Source organism: Gobio gobio, assembly GCF_949357685.1.
Source record: "Gobio gobio genome assembly, chromosome: 9".
NCBI classification, from domain to species: domain Eukaryota; kingdom Metazoa; phylum Chordata; class Actinopteri; order Cypriniformes; family Gobionidae; genus Gobio; species Gobio gobio.
The window spans coordinates 48,684,356-48,702,102 of record NC_137115.1 but is presented as its reverse complement, the minus strand read 5'-3'; the positions used below and the strand labels follow the sequence as shown (position 1 = coordinate 48,702,102).

General features: G+C 40.4%; 1 protein-coding gene across 1 annotated transcript in view; it reads left to right on the top strand.

The window, feature by feature from the left end:
* Positions 1–17,747, top strand: part of slc28a1 (solute carrier family 28 member 1) — a 34,328-nt gene that overhangs the window by 2,224 nt on the left and 14,357 nt on the right. Inside the window, exons 6-10 of the mRNA XM_079825019.1 lie at positions 7,357–7,498; positions 7,730–7,843; positions 8,089–8,163; positions 8,237–8,317; positions 8,415–8,495. Of these exons, the coding sequence (XP_079681145.1) occupies positions 7,357–7,498; positions 7,730–7,843; positions 8,089–8,163; positions 8,237–8,317; positions 8,415–8,495 (493 nt within the window). The remainder of the gene's footprint in view (positions 1–7,356; positions 7,499–7,729; positions 7,844–8,088; positions 8,164–8,236; positions 8,318–8,414; positions 8,496–17,747) is intronic.

Genomic DNA, 17,747 nt, shown 5'->3' with positions numbered 1-17,747 from the left:
GTTTACCCATATACTCTTTAGCTGATAAGGTTTTTAGCGTATTTGGCTTGCTGTCCGCGGTGGAGGGGCTCGAGGAAGCCGCTTCCACTCAAGCTTAGATTTACCCCCCAGGGACTACTAGTGCTAGGAAGAAGAGAAAGGTAAACGTGAATGTAAGTAGGTGGAGTTGGGGAGGTTGAGGGATGCAAACGACTGATGCCTGAAGGAGGTAGGAGGCTGCTTATATGCTTAGCAGTTGATTGAAAGATTAGATGGGTTCACTCCTCCCGAATTTGCGTTTGTGTACGTTGCTAATTGAAAGATTACATGGGTTCACTCCTCCCGAAATTATGTTTTGAACTTCACTAAACAGTTGAGTTTTACCATTTTCGAATCCATTCAGCCGATCTCCGGGTCTGGTGGTAGCACTTTTAGCATAGCTTAGCATAGATCATTGAATCTGATTAGACCGTTAGCATCTGGCTCAAAAATGACCAAAGTTTCAATATTTTTCCTATTTAAAACTGACTCTTCTGTAGTTACATCGTGTACTAAGAAAAGTAGCAATTTTCTAGGCCGATATGGCTAGGAACTATACTCTCATTCCTGCGTAATAATCAAGGAACTTTGCTGCCGTACCATGTGTGCAGCGGCACAATGATATTACACAACGCCTGAAAATAGGCTAACTTGCGTCAACATAACCAACGTGACAACCTGCTTGCACAGAGAGCGTGCTGGGGACTATTTTCAGGCGCTGCGTAATATCATTGCACTGCTGCACCCATGGTACGGCAGCAAAGTTCCTTGATTATTACTTACTGATTATAACTTTCATTTTCCGTCAGTCTTAGTACACAATGTAACTACAGAAGAGTCAAGTTTTAAAAAGGAAAAATATCGAAACTCTTTGGTCATTTTTTTGAGCGAGATGCTAACGGTGTAATCAGATTCAATGATCTATGCTAAGCTAGATTATTAACATTAATCTTGCACAAAAAAACATTATATAACACTTAATTTACTCTCTCCTTTTTTTATCTCATGGCAAAGCATGCTGAGAAATGGAAATCCCAGCCTAATGTGTCAGTTTTATGAACTCAAAAGAAAAAGAAAGTTTTATATACTCATAAAAGTTAATTTGATTGAACTAATTTGTTTAATTTGAGTTGGCTCTACTCAAACCAATTAATTATTTTGAGCATTAGGGCTTACAGTGTACCAGACCATGAACAGGAAACGTAATCAAGGAGAACACTAGGAACTAAAACAGGAACAGAGCAAACCAAAACAGAACATAACAGAATACGTTACAATAACATTAGTTAATTAGTTAACATGAACAAACAATGAATAACATTTTTTACTGCATTTATTAATCTAAATCTCGAACCACTGGGTTATCACTCGTTTTAAACAAATGCCGAACAGAGGAGAGTCTGCTGGTAAATAGATAACTTGACAGAGCTCGTAATAAAACAAGAACCAACATTAGATTGTCTTTTCAGAGATGGTGAGAACTGATGGATTTGAAATGTTGTAAAGGGGACATGGAGTTTTTTATTACTCTAGGTAGCGTAAGGTGTTTTATTGAACAGATAAATTGCTATTTGTAGCTCTTGAACAGAGTCTATTATAAAGCATTATCTATTGTGAAGGCTCATTTCATTATGGTTGTTGTAGCGCTGCACTGGAATTTATTTTCAAGGAAGTACCGTGTCTTTTCAAGGTGGCGTAAACATCAACCGATGTTGATTTCAAATCATCAAAACAAACACGCCCCTATTTTGATAGCTCCGCCCCACACATACATAACCAAGGCAAAGACTATGGCGGAATCTGCTGTGCCAGCTGGCCGAGGGAATGATGTCATCAATAAGTGAAAGCAATATGTGTTACTATGGTAATCCAGGTTGAATGTTTAGTGAAAAAGTCATCCCTTACATCCCAAAAACAAAAACACGAGCACGACACTCCAACTAACGAACATATTACAATTATGACAAGATTAGAGGGTTATATTGATCACGAAAAGAGGAACCAAAGGAAACAAACATATATATTATCATATACACTCACCTAAAGAATTATTAGGAACACTTGTTCAATTTCTCATTAATGCAATTATCTAATCAACCAATCACATGGCAGTTGCTTCAATGCATTTAGGGGTGTGGTCTTGGTCAAGACAATCTCCTGAACTCCAAACTGAATGTCAGAATGGGAAAGAAAGGTGATTTAAGCAATTCTGAGCGTGGCATGGTTGTTGGTGCCAGACGGGCCGGTCTGAGTATTTCACAATCTGCTCAGTTACTGGGATTTTCCCACACAACCATTTCTAGGGTTTACAAAGAATGGTGTGAAAAGGGAAAAACATCCAGTATGCGGCAGTCCTGTGGGCGAAAATGCCTTGTTGATGCTAGAGGTCAGAGGAGAATGGGCCGACTGATTCAAGCTGATAGAAGAGCAACTTTGACTGAAATAACCACTCGTTACAACCGAGGTATACAGCAAAGCATTTTTTATTTTTATTTTTATTTTTATTTAACCTTTATTTAACCAGGAAAAGTCCCATTGAGTTACAGTAACTCTTCTCCCAGGGAGTCCTGGCCAAGACTGGCGGCCAAAAGTTTCAATACATAAAAGACAGAACATAAATTACATAATACACCACAAATCTCTATACATACACTATACATACTAGAAAACAAACAAATCATTATACTTGACGTTAGCAGATACAAACATACAATTGTAAAAGGCACCTAGTTAAAAACAACTGCACAGTTCAGTCAGAGTTGACTTTAAAAGGTTTTTAAAAGTATTGATAGATGGAAGTGACACTAGATTTAAGGTGTTTTGGAGTTCATTCCAGACATTTGGTGCATATGATGAGAACGCTTTTTTACCAAGGGCTGTTCTTGTTGATGGAATAATTAGTAGTATTTTCTTTGACGACCTTGTCCTATAAACACTATTTTGGTAAATAAGCAAATTTGAAATATAGATGGGTAATTTACCCATTAGTGCTTTCGCAATAAAAATCAATAAATGGAATTTCCTTCTGAGGGAGAGGGAGGACCATTGTACAGTTTCATACAGAGTGCAGTGGTGAGTCCTAGCTGCTGCACCTGTAATGAAACATAAAGCTGAGTGGTATAGTACATCTAGTTTTTTTAATAAAAATGAAGAAGAGTGCATATAAATTAGGTCACCATAGTCCAAAACTGATAAGAATGTGCTCTGCACCAACCTTTTCCTTGCTGAATATGGAAAGCACTTCTTTAATCTAAAATAAAAACCTAACTTGAGTCTGAGTTTTTTTAAAAGGCTCTCAATATGGACCCCAAAAGACAATTTATCATCCAACCAAATACCTAGGTATTTGTAGGAAGTCACTCTCTCTATTGGAGTACCACTTTGTGTTAAAATTGGGAAATCGATAAGTGAATGTGAACGTGTAAAAACCATTAATTTTTGTTTTTTTAGCATTTAATACCAACTTTAATCCTACCAGCGATTTTTGTACCTGACTAAAGGCAGACTGTAAGTTATGAATTGCTTCCTTCAATGACATAGCCGAGGTATACAAAATAGTATCATCTGCGTACAAGTGAGCCTTTGCTTGATTCAGATTCAAACCTAAATTATTTATATAAATAGAAAATAAAATAGGACCCAAAATTGATCCTTGGGGGACACCCATTTTTACTTCTAGCAAGGATGAAGTACAATTATCTAATGCCACACACTGAGTTCTACCACTCAGATAATTCGAAAACCAATTTAGCTCAGTGTTACTAAAACCTATGTTTTGCAATCTTTGCAGAAGAAGATGATGGTCAACAGTGTCGAATGCTTTAGACAAATCAATAAATAAAGCAGCACAATACTTTTTATCATCTAAAGCATTAACAATATCATTGATAACAGAGGTTACAGCCGTAATTGTACTGTGTCCTTGCCGGAAACCAGACTGAGTGGGACTTAAAATACAGTTGTCAGCTAAAAAATGTTTTAGTTGCTCATTTATAAGAGACTCAAACAGGAGGAAATAGGATCAGCAATCAAGTTTGCAGCAGTTTTGAGGAAATATGGCTCAATCTGGTCTGGGCCAGCCGACTTTTTACAGTCCAAGCCTGACAGTGCCTCTCGTACCTCAGAGACAGATATAGGAGTAAAGTTAAAATTATTTAAACCTACACTAGACAAGTCTGTGATAGAGGTTACACTATCTGTAGAGTTGGTTTGGAGTGCCGACTGAGTAGCTATTCCTGCATTAATAAAGTGCTTGTTATTAATTTGTGAAGCCACAACACGCACAACCTTAAGGCGGATGGGCTACAATAGCAGAAGATCCCACCGGGTACCACTCATCTCCACTACAAATAGGAAAAAGAGGCTACAATTTGCACAAGCTCACCAAAATTGGACAGTTGAAGACTGGAAAAATGTTGCCTGATCTGATGAGTCTCGATTTCTGTTGAGACATTCAGATGGTAGAGTCAGAATTTGGCGTAAACAGAATGAGAACATGGATCCATCATGCCTTGTTACCACTGTGCAGGCTGGTGGTGGTGGTGTAATTGTGTGGGGGATGTTTTCTTGGCACACTTTAGGCCCCTTAGTGCCAATTGGGCATCGTTTAAATGCCACGGCCTACCTGAGCATTGTTTCTGACCATGTCCATCCCTTTATGACCACCATGTACCCATCCTCTGATGGCTACTTCCAGCAGGATAATGCACCATGTCACAAAGCTCGAATCATTTCAAATTGGTTTCTTGAACATGACAATGAGTTCACTGTACTAAAATGGCCCCCACAGTCACCAGATCTCAACCCAATAGAGCATATTTGGGATGTGGTGGAATGGGAACTCCGTGCCCTGGATGTGCATCCCACAAATCTCCATCAACTGCAAGATGCTGTCCTATCAATATGGGCCAACATTTCTAAAGAATGCTTTCAGCACCTTGTTGAATCAATGCCACGTAGAATTAAGGCAGTTCTGAAGGCGAAAGGGGGTCAAACACAGTATTAGTATGGTGTTTCTAATAATCCTTTAGGTGAGTGTATATTGTCTTACTTTTCGGACATGCTTGAAACCGACAGTTTAGACGCTCCAGGCTTATACGGTGTGGAAATTAATGGGTCTTTATCATCGCTGAAGTGAACGACAATACGATCGCAAATGGACAAACAAGCGAATATGACACGAGCATATTCAAGCAAAAGCCAGCATATATTAGTTATGTGAAACAAAACAACATCAATGTTACTCGCCTATCGAGAAGAAATAAAGTAACCTCGTCCTTCGCTTCTTGAGTTCTCTCCAGCGCTTGAAAGCTGACACTTCTTGCCTGATCGTAAGCCTTCTTTTGTTCCACAGACATCTTCCACATTTGTTTTTTATCTGCCATCCCTCTCTTTCTGTTGTCACTCGGCTAATGTCCATCCTGTGTCGTGTCTTTTGAATAATGACGTGCACTGAGCGCTCTCTTCTCACCATCATTAGTAGACACGCCCCTTACTGCTGATTGGCTATACGTTTGTTTTGGTACTCGGCCTGAGACACTTTTCTAAAGCAGTTTTGAAATACCACTTACCCCACCTTTAATGGGTAGAGCGACAGTAACGTCTTCAGGTAGTCAGCTTAAGATCCTTTCCATCTAAATTAGTTATATCTCTTAAGCCTATTAGTGAATGTTTTAGGAGCAGTGGGATAATCTCTCTCTCTCTTTTTAGTTATGAGAGAGAACCATATTCATCCACAGTCATGCAGAGCCAAAGCATAACCAAAACAATGTTCTTCCTCAAAAAGCATGCAATTTGGTTTTTTAACCGCTAGAGGGCCAAAAGTTGCACAGTGTACCTTTAATTTCAACATTTACTAAGAAATTATTAAAATCAAAAGTTGTATTTGTTAACATTAGTTAATGCAAAATTAGCCGTATAGACCAAAACCACAATTTGTACCAGGCTGTAAACATGTGTTTTTCTGATGTAAAGTTGGGCATTTTAAAGGTCCCATTCCGCATGATCCCATTGTTCAAACTTTAGTTAGTGTGTAATGTTGCTGTTAGAGCATAAATAATACCTGTAAAATTATAAAGCTCAAAGTTCAATGCCAAGCGAGATATTTTATTTAACAGAAGTTCCCTTTCAAAGCCTACAGCGAACGGCTGGCTTGGACTACATCCTGGTACTTCCTTCTTTAATTACGTCAGTAGAGCAGTAGAACAGACTTACCTCCGCCCACAAAGAAACGCGAAAAAGGGGGCGCGGTCTTGTTGCTGTCCCACGTGGAGAAGCGGACGTGTCGCGTGGAGAAAAGGAACTGTTGCGTTGAGTGTGTTTATCGCCATGTCGTCGAGACGCTGTTATTTTCATCCAGGAGTCAAATCACCTTTGTTTGGCTTTCCCAGGGACGCTGTAGAGATTATTGAACGCATACATCTCTCCGTTAAGAGGCGTGACCTTTCCAACGTGCGCTAAGCTGCTGTCGAATCATAACACAGGAACTGCTGGCACGTGCGCTAAGCTGCGGTCGAATTACAACACGGTAAGCGCTTGCACAATCAGAACTCGTTACGTATTTCTGAAGGAGGGACTTCATAGAAAGAGGAAATCACCAGCCGTTTTTAGGACAGTGGAAACAGCGGTACACAGATAAGTACATTGTGTGAAAAATACTGTGTTTTTTTACACGCGAAACATGAACACATGTTATATTGCACACTGTAAACACAATCAAAGCTTCAAAAAAACACGAAGAACGGGACCTTTAACATGGGGCTCAATGAGATTCTGCTCCCTTCTGGAGCCCTAGTGGCCAGTCGATGAATTGCAGTTTAAGTCACTTCCGTATTGGCTTCAAGAGAAACTGGAGGAGGTTGCCGCATGGAATAAACAAAAAACAATACTATTTTTTACTAACTCAGCTTAATAAATGCCTTAAAAATTGTTAGATCATGTTAGCTAAGCAATGTTAACAAATTAGATTTTATTGTGAAGTGTTACCAGTTATTTCTACAATATAATAAAAACAATTATAAAATAAAAATATAAAAGCAATAAACATGTATTTCTCCCCTTAAATAACTGTTGTTTTCAATTGAAGAACGTGCAACACTCTGAAATCACAAAATAAATTGTGGTTAATTAGTTTAATATGTCAATACTCTATGTTTCTGTTCATAAAAAGATACAAACAAACAAAAACAGCATTATCATAAGTACAGCAGAAATATAACAGATCGTTTTTGAATATTGTGTTGGACTATGTGGGGCCTACGAAAAGGTTGAGAACCAAAAATATGTCAATCATAACTGTATACATGCGTCATGGTTTATATGTCTCTCTGTATGTTGCAGGGTGTTCATAGTAATTGTGCTGGGACTGCTGGTGGCATGGCTGGTAATCGACACACGAAATCGCCCAGAGCAGCTCATCTCTTTTGCCGGTGTCTGTCTATTCATTATTGCTATATTTCTCTTCTCTGCACACAGAACTGCGGTGAGTGATAGAACACATATACCTGCTTTATTGAACGTGCTTATCTCGGAATGACTTTTTTTAGACTTTGGAATTCCTGCAAACCTTATCGGATTGTTGAAGCTGTCATTTCCCAACAGTAAAACAGTTGTATAGACAATGATTTTAATATCCTCAGCTGTACACTGAAGGTACATTTTTAAATTTGAGTGGTTGTTAACAAAAATATTGTTTTCACTGAATTCTGAGTAGGTGAAATGGACCACTGTCTTCTGGGGAATTGGTTTACAGTTTTCCATTGGCCTGTTTATCATTAGGACAGAACCTGGTTTCATAGCCTTCGAATGGCTTGGAAAGCAAGTTCAGGTATAATATAAAACGTTATTGTTATTATTTTATTCAATAAAAAAATTGGAGCATTTTCACTAGTGGCCTGCAGACATTTGGACACCTCTAAAATAATCTTCATCAAACGAATCTCTTAAAAGAAGCTGAAGTTAATATTTTACAATCTGTGGTAACTTATTAAAACAAAACAATGATAAATGATTTAAAAACAGAAAAACTAAAAATGCCATGTTCTAAATCATTTATCTTTTTTTTCCCCCCAGATATTTCTGGACTACACAAAAGAAGGTTCATCATTTGTGTTTGGAGACCTCATAAAAGATATATTTGCTTTCCAGGTTAGTAATGACACATACTTGGCATGAAATGCATGCTGGTTTATTTTCACTGAATGTTGCTCAATGTTTACAGGCTCTGCCTATAGTGGTGTTCTTTAGCAGTGTAATGTCCGTGCTGTATTACCTGGGGGTGATGCAGTGGGTCATCACAAAGGTAAAAGTGACTCCAGTCTTGTATTGATTCAACCTGTGAGACCTTTAGAATATGTTCTTCATATGGCTGTATTAACAATATATCATTCTGTGTGAAGATTTCCTGGGTAATGCAGGTAACGATGGGAACCTCCTCTACAGAGACTCTCAGTGTGGCAGGGAACATTTTTGTTGGTCAGGTAATATTTCATTTCATGTCATCATTCACTCTCAGAAAAAAAAGTACAAAAGCGGTCACTGGGGCAGTACCCTTTCAAAAGGCTCTAATATGTACACTTTAGGTACTAATATGCTGTGTTGGAGCAAGTTACTTTAAAAGTAATGTGTTACAACATTGGGCCCTATTATACACGGTGCCAGGCGCAACGCAAGTGTTTTTTGCAAGTTTAAGCCCGACGCAGTTATCATTTTCATGTCCAACGCCATGTTGTTTAAATAGCAAATGCACTCGCGCCCATCTGTTCACCCATGGGCGTGCTGGTCTGAAAACAAGGTGTGTTCAGGCTGATTGTTGGGGCGTTGCTATTTTGAGGCAACTGTGCCATTGACCAATTGACCTATCGGTAAGCCCCTCCCCTCGAACGCAGATGAGCCAATAGCAGTTGAGTATCAGTTGCGCCGGGACCGGAACTCGGACATCTTTAGGTGTCAGTGCCATAGAGAAAAATTGGAAAGTCCGAAGCTCTCATCGGTTTGATGGTGTTTATGCTACAAATACTACATGTTGTGCCTGAGGTACTGTAACACTGACTCCAGGGATCCTGAGAGGATTTTCTGTTTGTCATACTCTCGTTAAGTTACGATTAAAGTCCCTGCTAACATACAAACTGTAATAACTAAGTTAACTGTTCTCACGTCATGTAACACTGTAGGTCAAAAACACGAAGGTCTACATTTCAGTGCCTCTCCATATTAAACCGGTTATATATGTAAATTAATTTAATTTTAGATATGTTTAAGGTCTACATTATCTGTCCTACTAAGGAGGGCTCCTATTTTGATGGGTATTATAGTCTACGGGTGGTGAAAGGAAGAGCTTGCACGCAGTTTATCTGAGTTGTTTTGCAGATCATACAAACTGTAACGTTACCAGTTATTAACTGCACCCTCGAAAAGGCATACGGTCTGTGTATATGTTTGTTTACTGTTAGTTGTAGGAGTGTTTTTGTGTAGTTTGCTGTGTATGTTAATGGTAATGCAACGGTGAGAGATAGTTTGTGAATGAGACGTTAGTGCGCACTTCTTATGCTTTGTTTGTTCAGCTCTTACAATGATTTTTTTGGAGGGAAAAAGGACATAATAAACTTGATAAACCATCAGTAAAGTTTGGCCATCATTCGGATGGGGTATACGCTACATTCTGTGTCCAAAAACATCTTGGGAGAAGGTTTTCACACTGACGGCTGTCATTGTAAGATATAGCAACTCCTTTTGTTTGTCCGAGTTAGCAACAGTAACTAAGGGGGGCGGGGCTTACCGATAGGTCAATTGAAAACTGGTCTAAAGTCAATGGCACAATATTTTTTGTGTTATTTAAAAGGCACGTTAGTAATATGCGCCTATAGGCGGGTGCACAATGTGCATACACTCTGCTTATTACACACACAGGGACGTGCAGCAGCACACAAACATTTTTAAATATTAAAAATAAAAGGATTCCTCTCTGGAGAAGCGTTCAGTTTTTCTGCTCGCAAATTCCGGCATGTAAATAGCGAATCCGCCATGGTGCAAGCGCAACTGGCCTTTAAAGGGAATGGGAGATGAGACTCTGATTGGTTTATTGCACGTCACGTGCAGGACATACAACGTTTGCATAAGTGCAGGACATGGATACGTTCTGAATATATATATATAAATATATCTATAAATAGAGAGATGGTTATTACTATAAACAGAATTTACAGGTGAATATGTACAGTGAATAAATATACAGATGGCTATTACTATAAACAGAATTTACAGGTGGATATGTACTATGAATATAATATAATATACAGATGGCTATTACTATAAACAGAATTTACAGGTGGATATGTACTATGAATATAATATAATATACAGATGGCTATTACTATAAACAGAATTTTACAGATAGAGGTATACAATGATACATGTTAGGCTAAGATGAGGAATATGGCAGTGGATTAAGGTAGTGCAATAAATTATGGACAGAAGCTATCCGAAAAAAAGTGTAAAAGTGCAGTGGAAAGTAGTTGCATATTACAGTTAGAAGTACGGTGCAAAATGCAAATGTAAACAGTAGGTACTGTAAATAACAGTCGGCAGTGCAAATGAGCATAATACAGTTAAGGTATGGTAGTGCAAAATGCATAAGTAAACAGTTGTTACTGTAATAAACAGTCTGTAGTGCAAATAACAAAGTGAAGGCAGATGTGAGGTAGGAGAATTATCAGTTTATGAGGGAAGTGGATCAACGGGGGTTTGAGTTCAGTAAAGAGACAGCTCTAGGGAAAAAACTGTTCTTTAGTCTGCTGGTCCTGGTCCGGTGGATCCTGAAACGCCTGCCCGAGGGCAGGAGAGAAAACAGTCTGTGGGCTGGGTGAGAGGAGTCCTTGAGGATGCTGCGAGCTCGATGCAGACAGCGTGTCCTCTGGATGTGCTCGATGGCAGGCAGTGGAGTCCCTGTGATGCGCTGGGCAGTTTTCACCACCCGCTGCAGTGCCTTGCGCTCCGCAACAGAGCAGCTCCCATACCATACTGCCACATAGTTGGTCAGGATGCTTTCTATTGCGCAGCGATAGAAGTTCACCAGGATAGCCGAGGAGAGCTGATTCTTCCTCAGTGTCCTCAGGAAGAAGAGGTGCTGGTGAGCCTTCTTGACCAGGCTGGAGGTGTTGGTCGTCCACGACATGTCCGCCAGGATGTGGATCCCCAGGAACTTGAAACTGGAGACACGTTCAACAGCCATTCCATTGATGTGGATGGTGTCGTGTGTGCCTCTTGACTCCTTCCTGAAGTCCACGATGAGCTCCTTCGTTTTGGTGGTGTTGAGGAGCAGGTTATTTTCAGTGCACCATGTGGCCAGGTGCTGGATCTCCTCCCTATAGGCAGTCTCATCGTTGTTGCTGATGAGACCGATCACAGTAGTGTCGTCCGCAAACTTGACGATGGAGTTAGATCCATACACAGGCTTGCAGTCGGAGGTGAAGAGGGAGTAGAGAAACGGTTATTAACTATTTAGCTATTAACTTGGTTGGGATGACAGTGTTGAATGCTGAGCTGAAGTCAACAAACAGCATGCGTGCATAAGTGTTCTTATTGTCCAGGTGAGTGAGCACAGAGTGCAGTGCCATGGAAACGGCATCCTCTGTGCTCCTATTGCTGCGATAGGCAAACTGGTGTGAGTCCAATGTGGATGGTAGAGAGTCTTTTAGGTGTTCCAGGACCAGCCGCTCAAAGCACTTCATAACGATGGGTGTGAGTGCTACAGGGCGGTAGTCATTAGGGCACCTCGGCCTAGAGTGTTTTGGCACTGGCACAATGGAAGTGCGTTTAAAGCATGATGGTACAGCTGCTTGGGCAAGAGACAGGTTGAACATGTCTGTAAAAACCCCAGCGAGCTGCTCCGCACATGCCCTGAGAACACGACCAGGGATGTTGTCTGGTCCAGCATCCTTGTGTGCGCTGATCCGGCTCAGTGCCTTGCAGACATCTGTGGGAGTGTGATTGGTGTGTGGTCATCTGAGGGTTTGAGCTTGGTGGCAGTTTCTCTGTTGTCTCTTTCAAAGCGGGCATAAAAGTAATTTAGCTCGTTCAGGAAGTTGACATCAGTGGTTGCGGGGGTGGAGTGGGTGGGTTTGTAGTCACTGATGGCCTGAATGTCCTGCCACATGCGTTGAGGGTCAGAGTTGGAAAAGTGTCCCTCTATCCAGTGGCGCAAAAAGTGGGTATGCGCTAAATGCGGCGCATAGGGGCGCAGCACCTTGGGGGCGCCAAAACGATGGTGTAAAAAAAATCTTTTTTTGTGGTATTTTCTATATGTAGCTGCTGTTGTGCGTTTCTAAATAATTTCTGTATTTCCTCAATATTATATAACATTTTAGAGGACTAGCAGGCTAGAGTAGGCACCCTCATAAGATTCCATAATTCCAGTGGCAAGCCAAAAAGTGATCATATACGCTTGGGCGGGCGTCTGATTGCGCACTGACACGTCAAAAGCGTTCGATTTGACAGCAAATCCGATGCGGGTTTTTATATCAAAGCGCACGTCCTCGACGCATGATTTGCTATTTAAAAAACCGACGCGGGTTTTCCGTGACCCCAGAGAACGTGAGAACGTGCGCTTATATGGTAAATCGACGACGCGCGCTATGAGTCTGACAAAACCCACGCTTTTAACGTGTAGGCTGTAAGACCGCATGAATTCGCTCCAATGATCGGTAGCGAACCGCGGTGAAGGCCTTACGCGTTCAGTGTCTCAGCTGGAAGAATGGATTTGATTATAATATTCTTTATCTGACTCCATTTCATTTAGTTGTCGCATTTAGAAGAGAATCCCAACCGATTGTTTGGTCATCTATATTTGGTAGTTAATCATACATTTGATCGTTCCGTTTTAACCCTTTGTTACAATTATAACGTTCCACATTGGAGATAGTTAATAATTACAGATTAATTCAGAAAGGATCAAAATGTAACAATTTATTAACAATCAAGTAAATGTAAAATGTCAATTACATCATAGATATAAATCTCTTCTAAAAGGAAACACAAATTCTGGTTATGGTTACACTTAAAATCGTTTCAAATAAATGTAAAACATAAACCCTTAATTATGCTCTGTAGGCCTCTGCCTAGAATGTTACCTGTGAGAGAGAGAGATAGAGAGAGAGAGAGAGAGAGAGAGAGAGAGAGCTAAAGAATAGCTCTCTCCAGAGAAAGCCAGAGAAACCAAAGAGAGCGAGCTACAGATCAAATTCTCTTTTATCGTCTTCCCTGATGTCACCAAATTCAAACCTGACTCTTGTAAAACTGACCAATCAGACCAACCCGTGAGACATTTGAAAATAACCAATCAGACAAAACTTCCCCCATTGTATCAAAGGTGCGAAAACCTGTTGGCCAGCCGGCCAATCATTCTTTTGTCTTTCTAACTCAACCTGGCCCTTCTGATGGCGTTAAGGGGGAAGGGGTTGAGTCAATTTCAATATCTTGATCACGACGATGGCAGTTAACAGCAAAGCAGAGGATTTTGTTCCATTTCAAATATCTTTGATTATTTTCCACCTTACAGTTCCCCGTTTGGCACCATTGGCCACAACCATTGAGTCCAAAGGTGGCATTGTCCACAAAGATATGCTTTCTGTTGTGTGTAGATGTTATTCTTCAGACTTCTCGTCCAGACTTGTTGCAAAAGCAGCTGATCAGTTTTCAGCCTTTGTTGTCCTTGTAGCCCTGCATGAGAACTTCATCATTGATATGCAAAACGTCCATTGATTACTTCACACCTCAAGAACAGTCACTCTTTTTGAGGACACAGGAGCGAACTTTTGCTGCAGGTATTCTGTGATTAAAGGGTAACTAAACCCCTGCTCAGAGCTTAACTCCACCCACTGGCAATTTTCAAAAAATGCTGGAAAAGTGGGCAGAGCCCGGCGGACACAGAGGGGACAAACCGAGGGCGGGGCTGAGCGGAGGGCGTGCACCTGAGACCCGCAGTGACGGATTGATTGACAGCTGTCAGACTCGCGAGTCGCAAAGATGGAGAATGACTGGAGTGACGCCAGCTTTGCAACAGAGCGGTCATTTCTCCTACCTTCACCTGAAGTGGAGGAGGGTGGATTGTCTGTAGACATAAACCCGGAGCCTTATCAATGCGAGCCGCAGCTCAAACTGCGTTAACTCCTGATGCAGACGATGCTAGTGAAGCAGCCGCGCAAGAGAACTGACCTAATCTATCTGCGTCCGCGGCAACCACTTGCGTGACAGGGTTTGAAAGTGCGTCTCATGTATGAAAATTATCTGTACACATGACGGGCGGCAATAGTATCGCAAGAAAAGCCTGACGTGTACTGACAAGTGCATTATTTAACCGTATTTTCTTCAATACAATGTTAAAGCAAGTGTCAAGTGAGTTTCATTCATAATGTTTCCACTTCATGTAATATGACAGTTCATACTGGAGTGAAGTCGTTCTCATCATGTGATTGGGGGAAACATTTCTGAGGGCGTGGTGAGCTCGTGCTAGGGGCGCGGATAGTGAGCCGTTGGAGGTGCCATCCTACGTCACGATGTACCACAACGTCCAATAGGAAAATTCAACTGCAGTAGCCACCGTTCAACCTTAAGAGGGCAGCACTTTGGCGGTTTTACACCATATTTTATAGAATTAAAACACTTTATACTCAAATGTCAAAACATTGACTCGAATCAATGAACAGCATTAATAAAGCCCCAGTATTACAGATCATTAACTAAAAAAAGTTGGTTTAGGGTTTAGTTACCCTTTAAGCACAACAAAGAACAAAAGCATACATGGCATTTTTCATTGGTCAGAAGTCTGATGTGGTCATATTAAAATAGTCTCTGGAAATAAGCCCTTAAATCAATATACTTAATAAAGTGGTCAGGGTTTGAGAATAAAAAGAAGATTCCACAAGCTCGTACATTGTTTCTGGGAACATTGAAATAAAATGCATTATAACAAAACAAATCATTGTTGATTTTAAGTCCCCCTTTTCATGAGGAGTATTAGCAAAATATTCAGTGTAACCAAGACTCGGAAATCAAACTCAAAGTTCATGTAACTTTCCACTATTTCGGTGGTAGTGGAATTTGAGCATTTTGGTCTGAATTTCTCGAAGGAAATGTAGCAAAAGTCAGTGCAATTGATACATTAAAAAAAAGATGGTATTCATCAATAAACCATAAAAGAAAAACAACAAATCAATCACATTTATGAAAACATATATATATATATATATAATAACCACTGTGTTTGTTCAGGAATCTTCCAATGTAATTAATGTAGATCTAAATATGATTAGTCATACAATAATGGGTATTCCTGGTAACTGTGTGTGTGTGTGTGTGTGTGTGTGTGTGTGTGTGTGTGTGTGTGTGTGTGTGTGTGTGTGTGTGTGTGTGTGTGTGTGTGTGTGTGTGTGTGTGTGTGTGTGTGTGTGTGTGTGTGTGTGTGTGTGTGTGTGTGTGTGTGTGTGTGTGTGTGTGTGAGTGAGTGTAGCTATCTGGATCTGTTGGTGTGAAAAGATGAACAATAGATCTTTAGTGAAGTAACACTTTTAGACTCTATGTCATCTTTGTCGTTTATGATGTGTAGTGCTCAGCCTGAATAGATTTGGTCTATTCCAGGTGATGTTGTCGTGAGTGTAGGGTGTGTTCTGTGTTAATGTTTTGGAGATGGGTGGAATCTAATCAATATCAATCTGTGTTGCATAATTTAATTCCAGTTTTTTCACTGGGAGGTCATGTAGACATATTGTGAGGTGTGATTGACCTCATCGAATATATATAAAGATATTCGCACCCATCTCTCACATCTCCAGTTTTGAGATGCAGGGGGGAGGAGGGCCTTTTGGCCGTCCGTCCTCCAAGGAATTGCAATTGTCATCCTGAGATAGAAACAAATTACAAATTTAAAGAGAAACAAATTTAGAGAGAAACACAGTTAATTGTTGCTGCTGTTTCTGTGTATTAACACTTAAGACTGTTCTGGCAGTCGAGCCTTCACAATCTGAGTGAAGGATGAATTGGTTATGAATTGGTTTTCTATTGTCTGTGCCACATTTAACTATGAATTGGTTTTCTATTATCTGTGCCACATTTAACAGCACAATTCCCCTCCTTTTTGGCACTGGGAATTGAACCAATGAAAAGTATTATAACTTGCTCAAATTAGAAATAGCAAAGGTCAGAGTTATTGGGTCCTGTTGCGATGAAGACATTTTCATGGTTAATGCAATTGTAATTCACACTGTAGCCAGATGGCAATTCTATGTTCCTGTTTATGGTTTACTGCAGCTATATGGGAAATAGCAGAGCTTCCACTATAGGAGACAAACAAATTCAACATTGACACATGCAACTTGAAATTGCTGTACAATTCCAGTATTAAAGTTATTCCAATTTACACAAGATACATGGCCTAGAATGCGCAGCATCTACGACCTTTATCCTAAGTGTTTCATCACTTACAGTAAAGCAATCATGTGTTTTAAAGAATAAACTTGACTAGTCTATGTGTATCTTGTAACACAAACAACTATTATGTGTAATCAATGCACACAATGTGTTATACAATTACAAATTTGAAAATACAAACAGGATCATTGTAATCTGGATGTTTTATTATTAAACTCCTTGCTAAGAGGCTGCTAGCCCGCTGGCAAGTGAAGTTAATAGCTGAAGGCCTTGCATGAACACTGCAGTTAGCTCACTGAGAGTTTTACCTGCAAATGAGCGCTTTTCTTTGCCTTTAAAAAGTAATTTCCTATTTTTCTGAAAATACGGTGGAGGTCGCCCGTTACCCAGTGACCAGCATTTTCCATCGACATGTCCGATTTTCTGACAGGATCTGCAAAACCTGTTCTTTTTGCCATTGGGTTGTCTGTTGGGTTGTCTGCTACCTTCTCCTGGAGTTTCAGTATATTCATGACTCTCGGATGCTTGCAAATCATCCTGCATCCCCTTAAGAGCTAAAATAGACACACTTTCTTGTGCATTTTCTGAACTAAATGCTTCAGATTCATTAGAGCAAGTCACCTCATCTACGAAGTGAACATGCTTTTTAATCCCATTGCTGTTAAGCATTATGGGAGTCATGCACTTTTCAGCATTTAGCTTAGATTTCCATCTATTTTCTATTCTTGAGCCCCAGTCTACTATGGATTGGAATGTGTTTTTAACTGGATCGACGCCATTTGACAAAGCCCGTTGGATTGGGATGCCAGCATTATTTTTCACAAGTTGTAATAACGCGTCATGGTCTCGATCTGCATTTTCTAATCCTGAGTGTTCTCTGTAAGTTACCCATAACCGCTCGGCGTATGTCTCAAATGTTTCATCACTCGCCTGTTGGATTTCTAGTATTTTGCTCCAATCTGCGTGTGTCGGTCCCCTCATTTCTAATAATGCCTGTTTTAGTCGTTCATATATGTCTTTGTCTGTTTCGTTGCGGACTCGGTCTATTATGCTGCCAGACTTCATGCCTTCGGTTAGTTTCGGTCTGAGCTCTTCAGGGAGAGTGAGAAGTGCTATTTGCCACACGTCTCTAACTTCTAGCTTATACACCGTAGCCTGTAGCATCAATGTTTCCCAATATGGTTGAAACGGCCCTTTTCTTGGCATTACTCCAACGACTTGTTTGTGTCTGGAACATTCTTCGCAGGTTAACGGACGGCTGATCGTTGTGGTTTCGTCGTTCGCATTAGTCATAGTTTTAAGCACGGCGA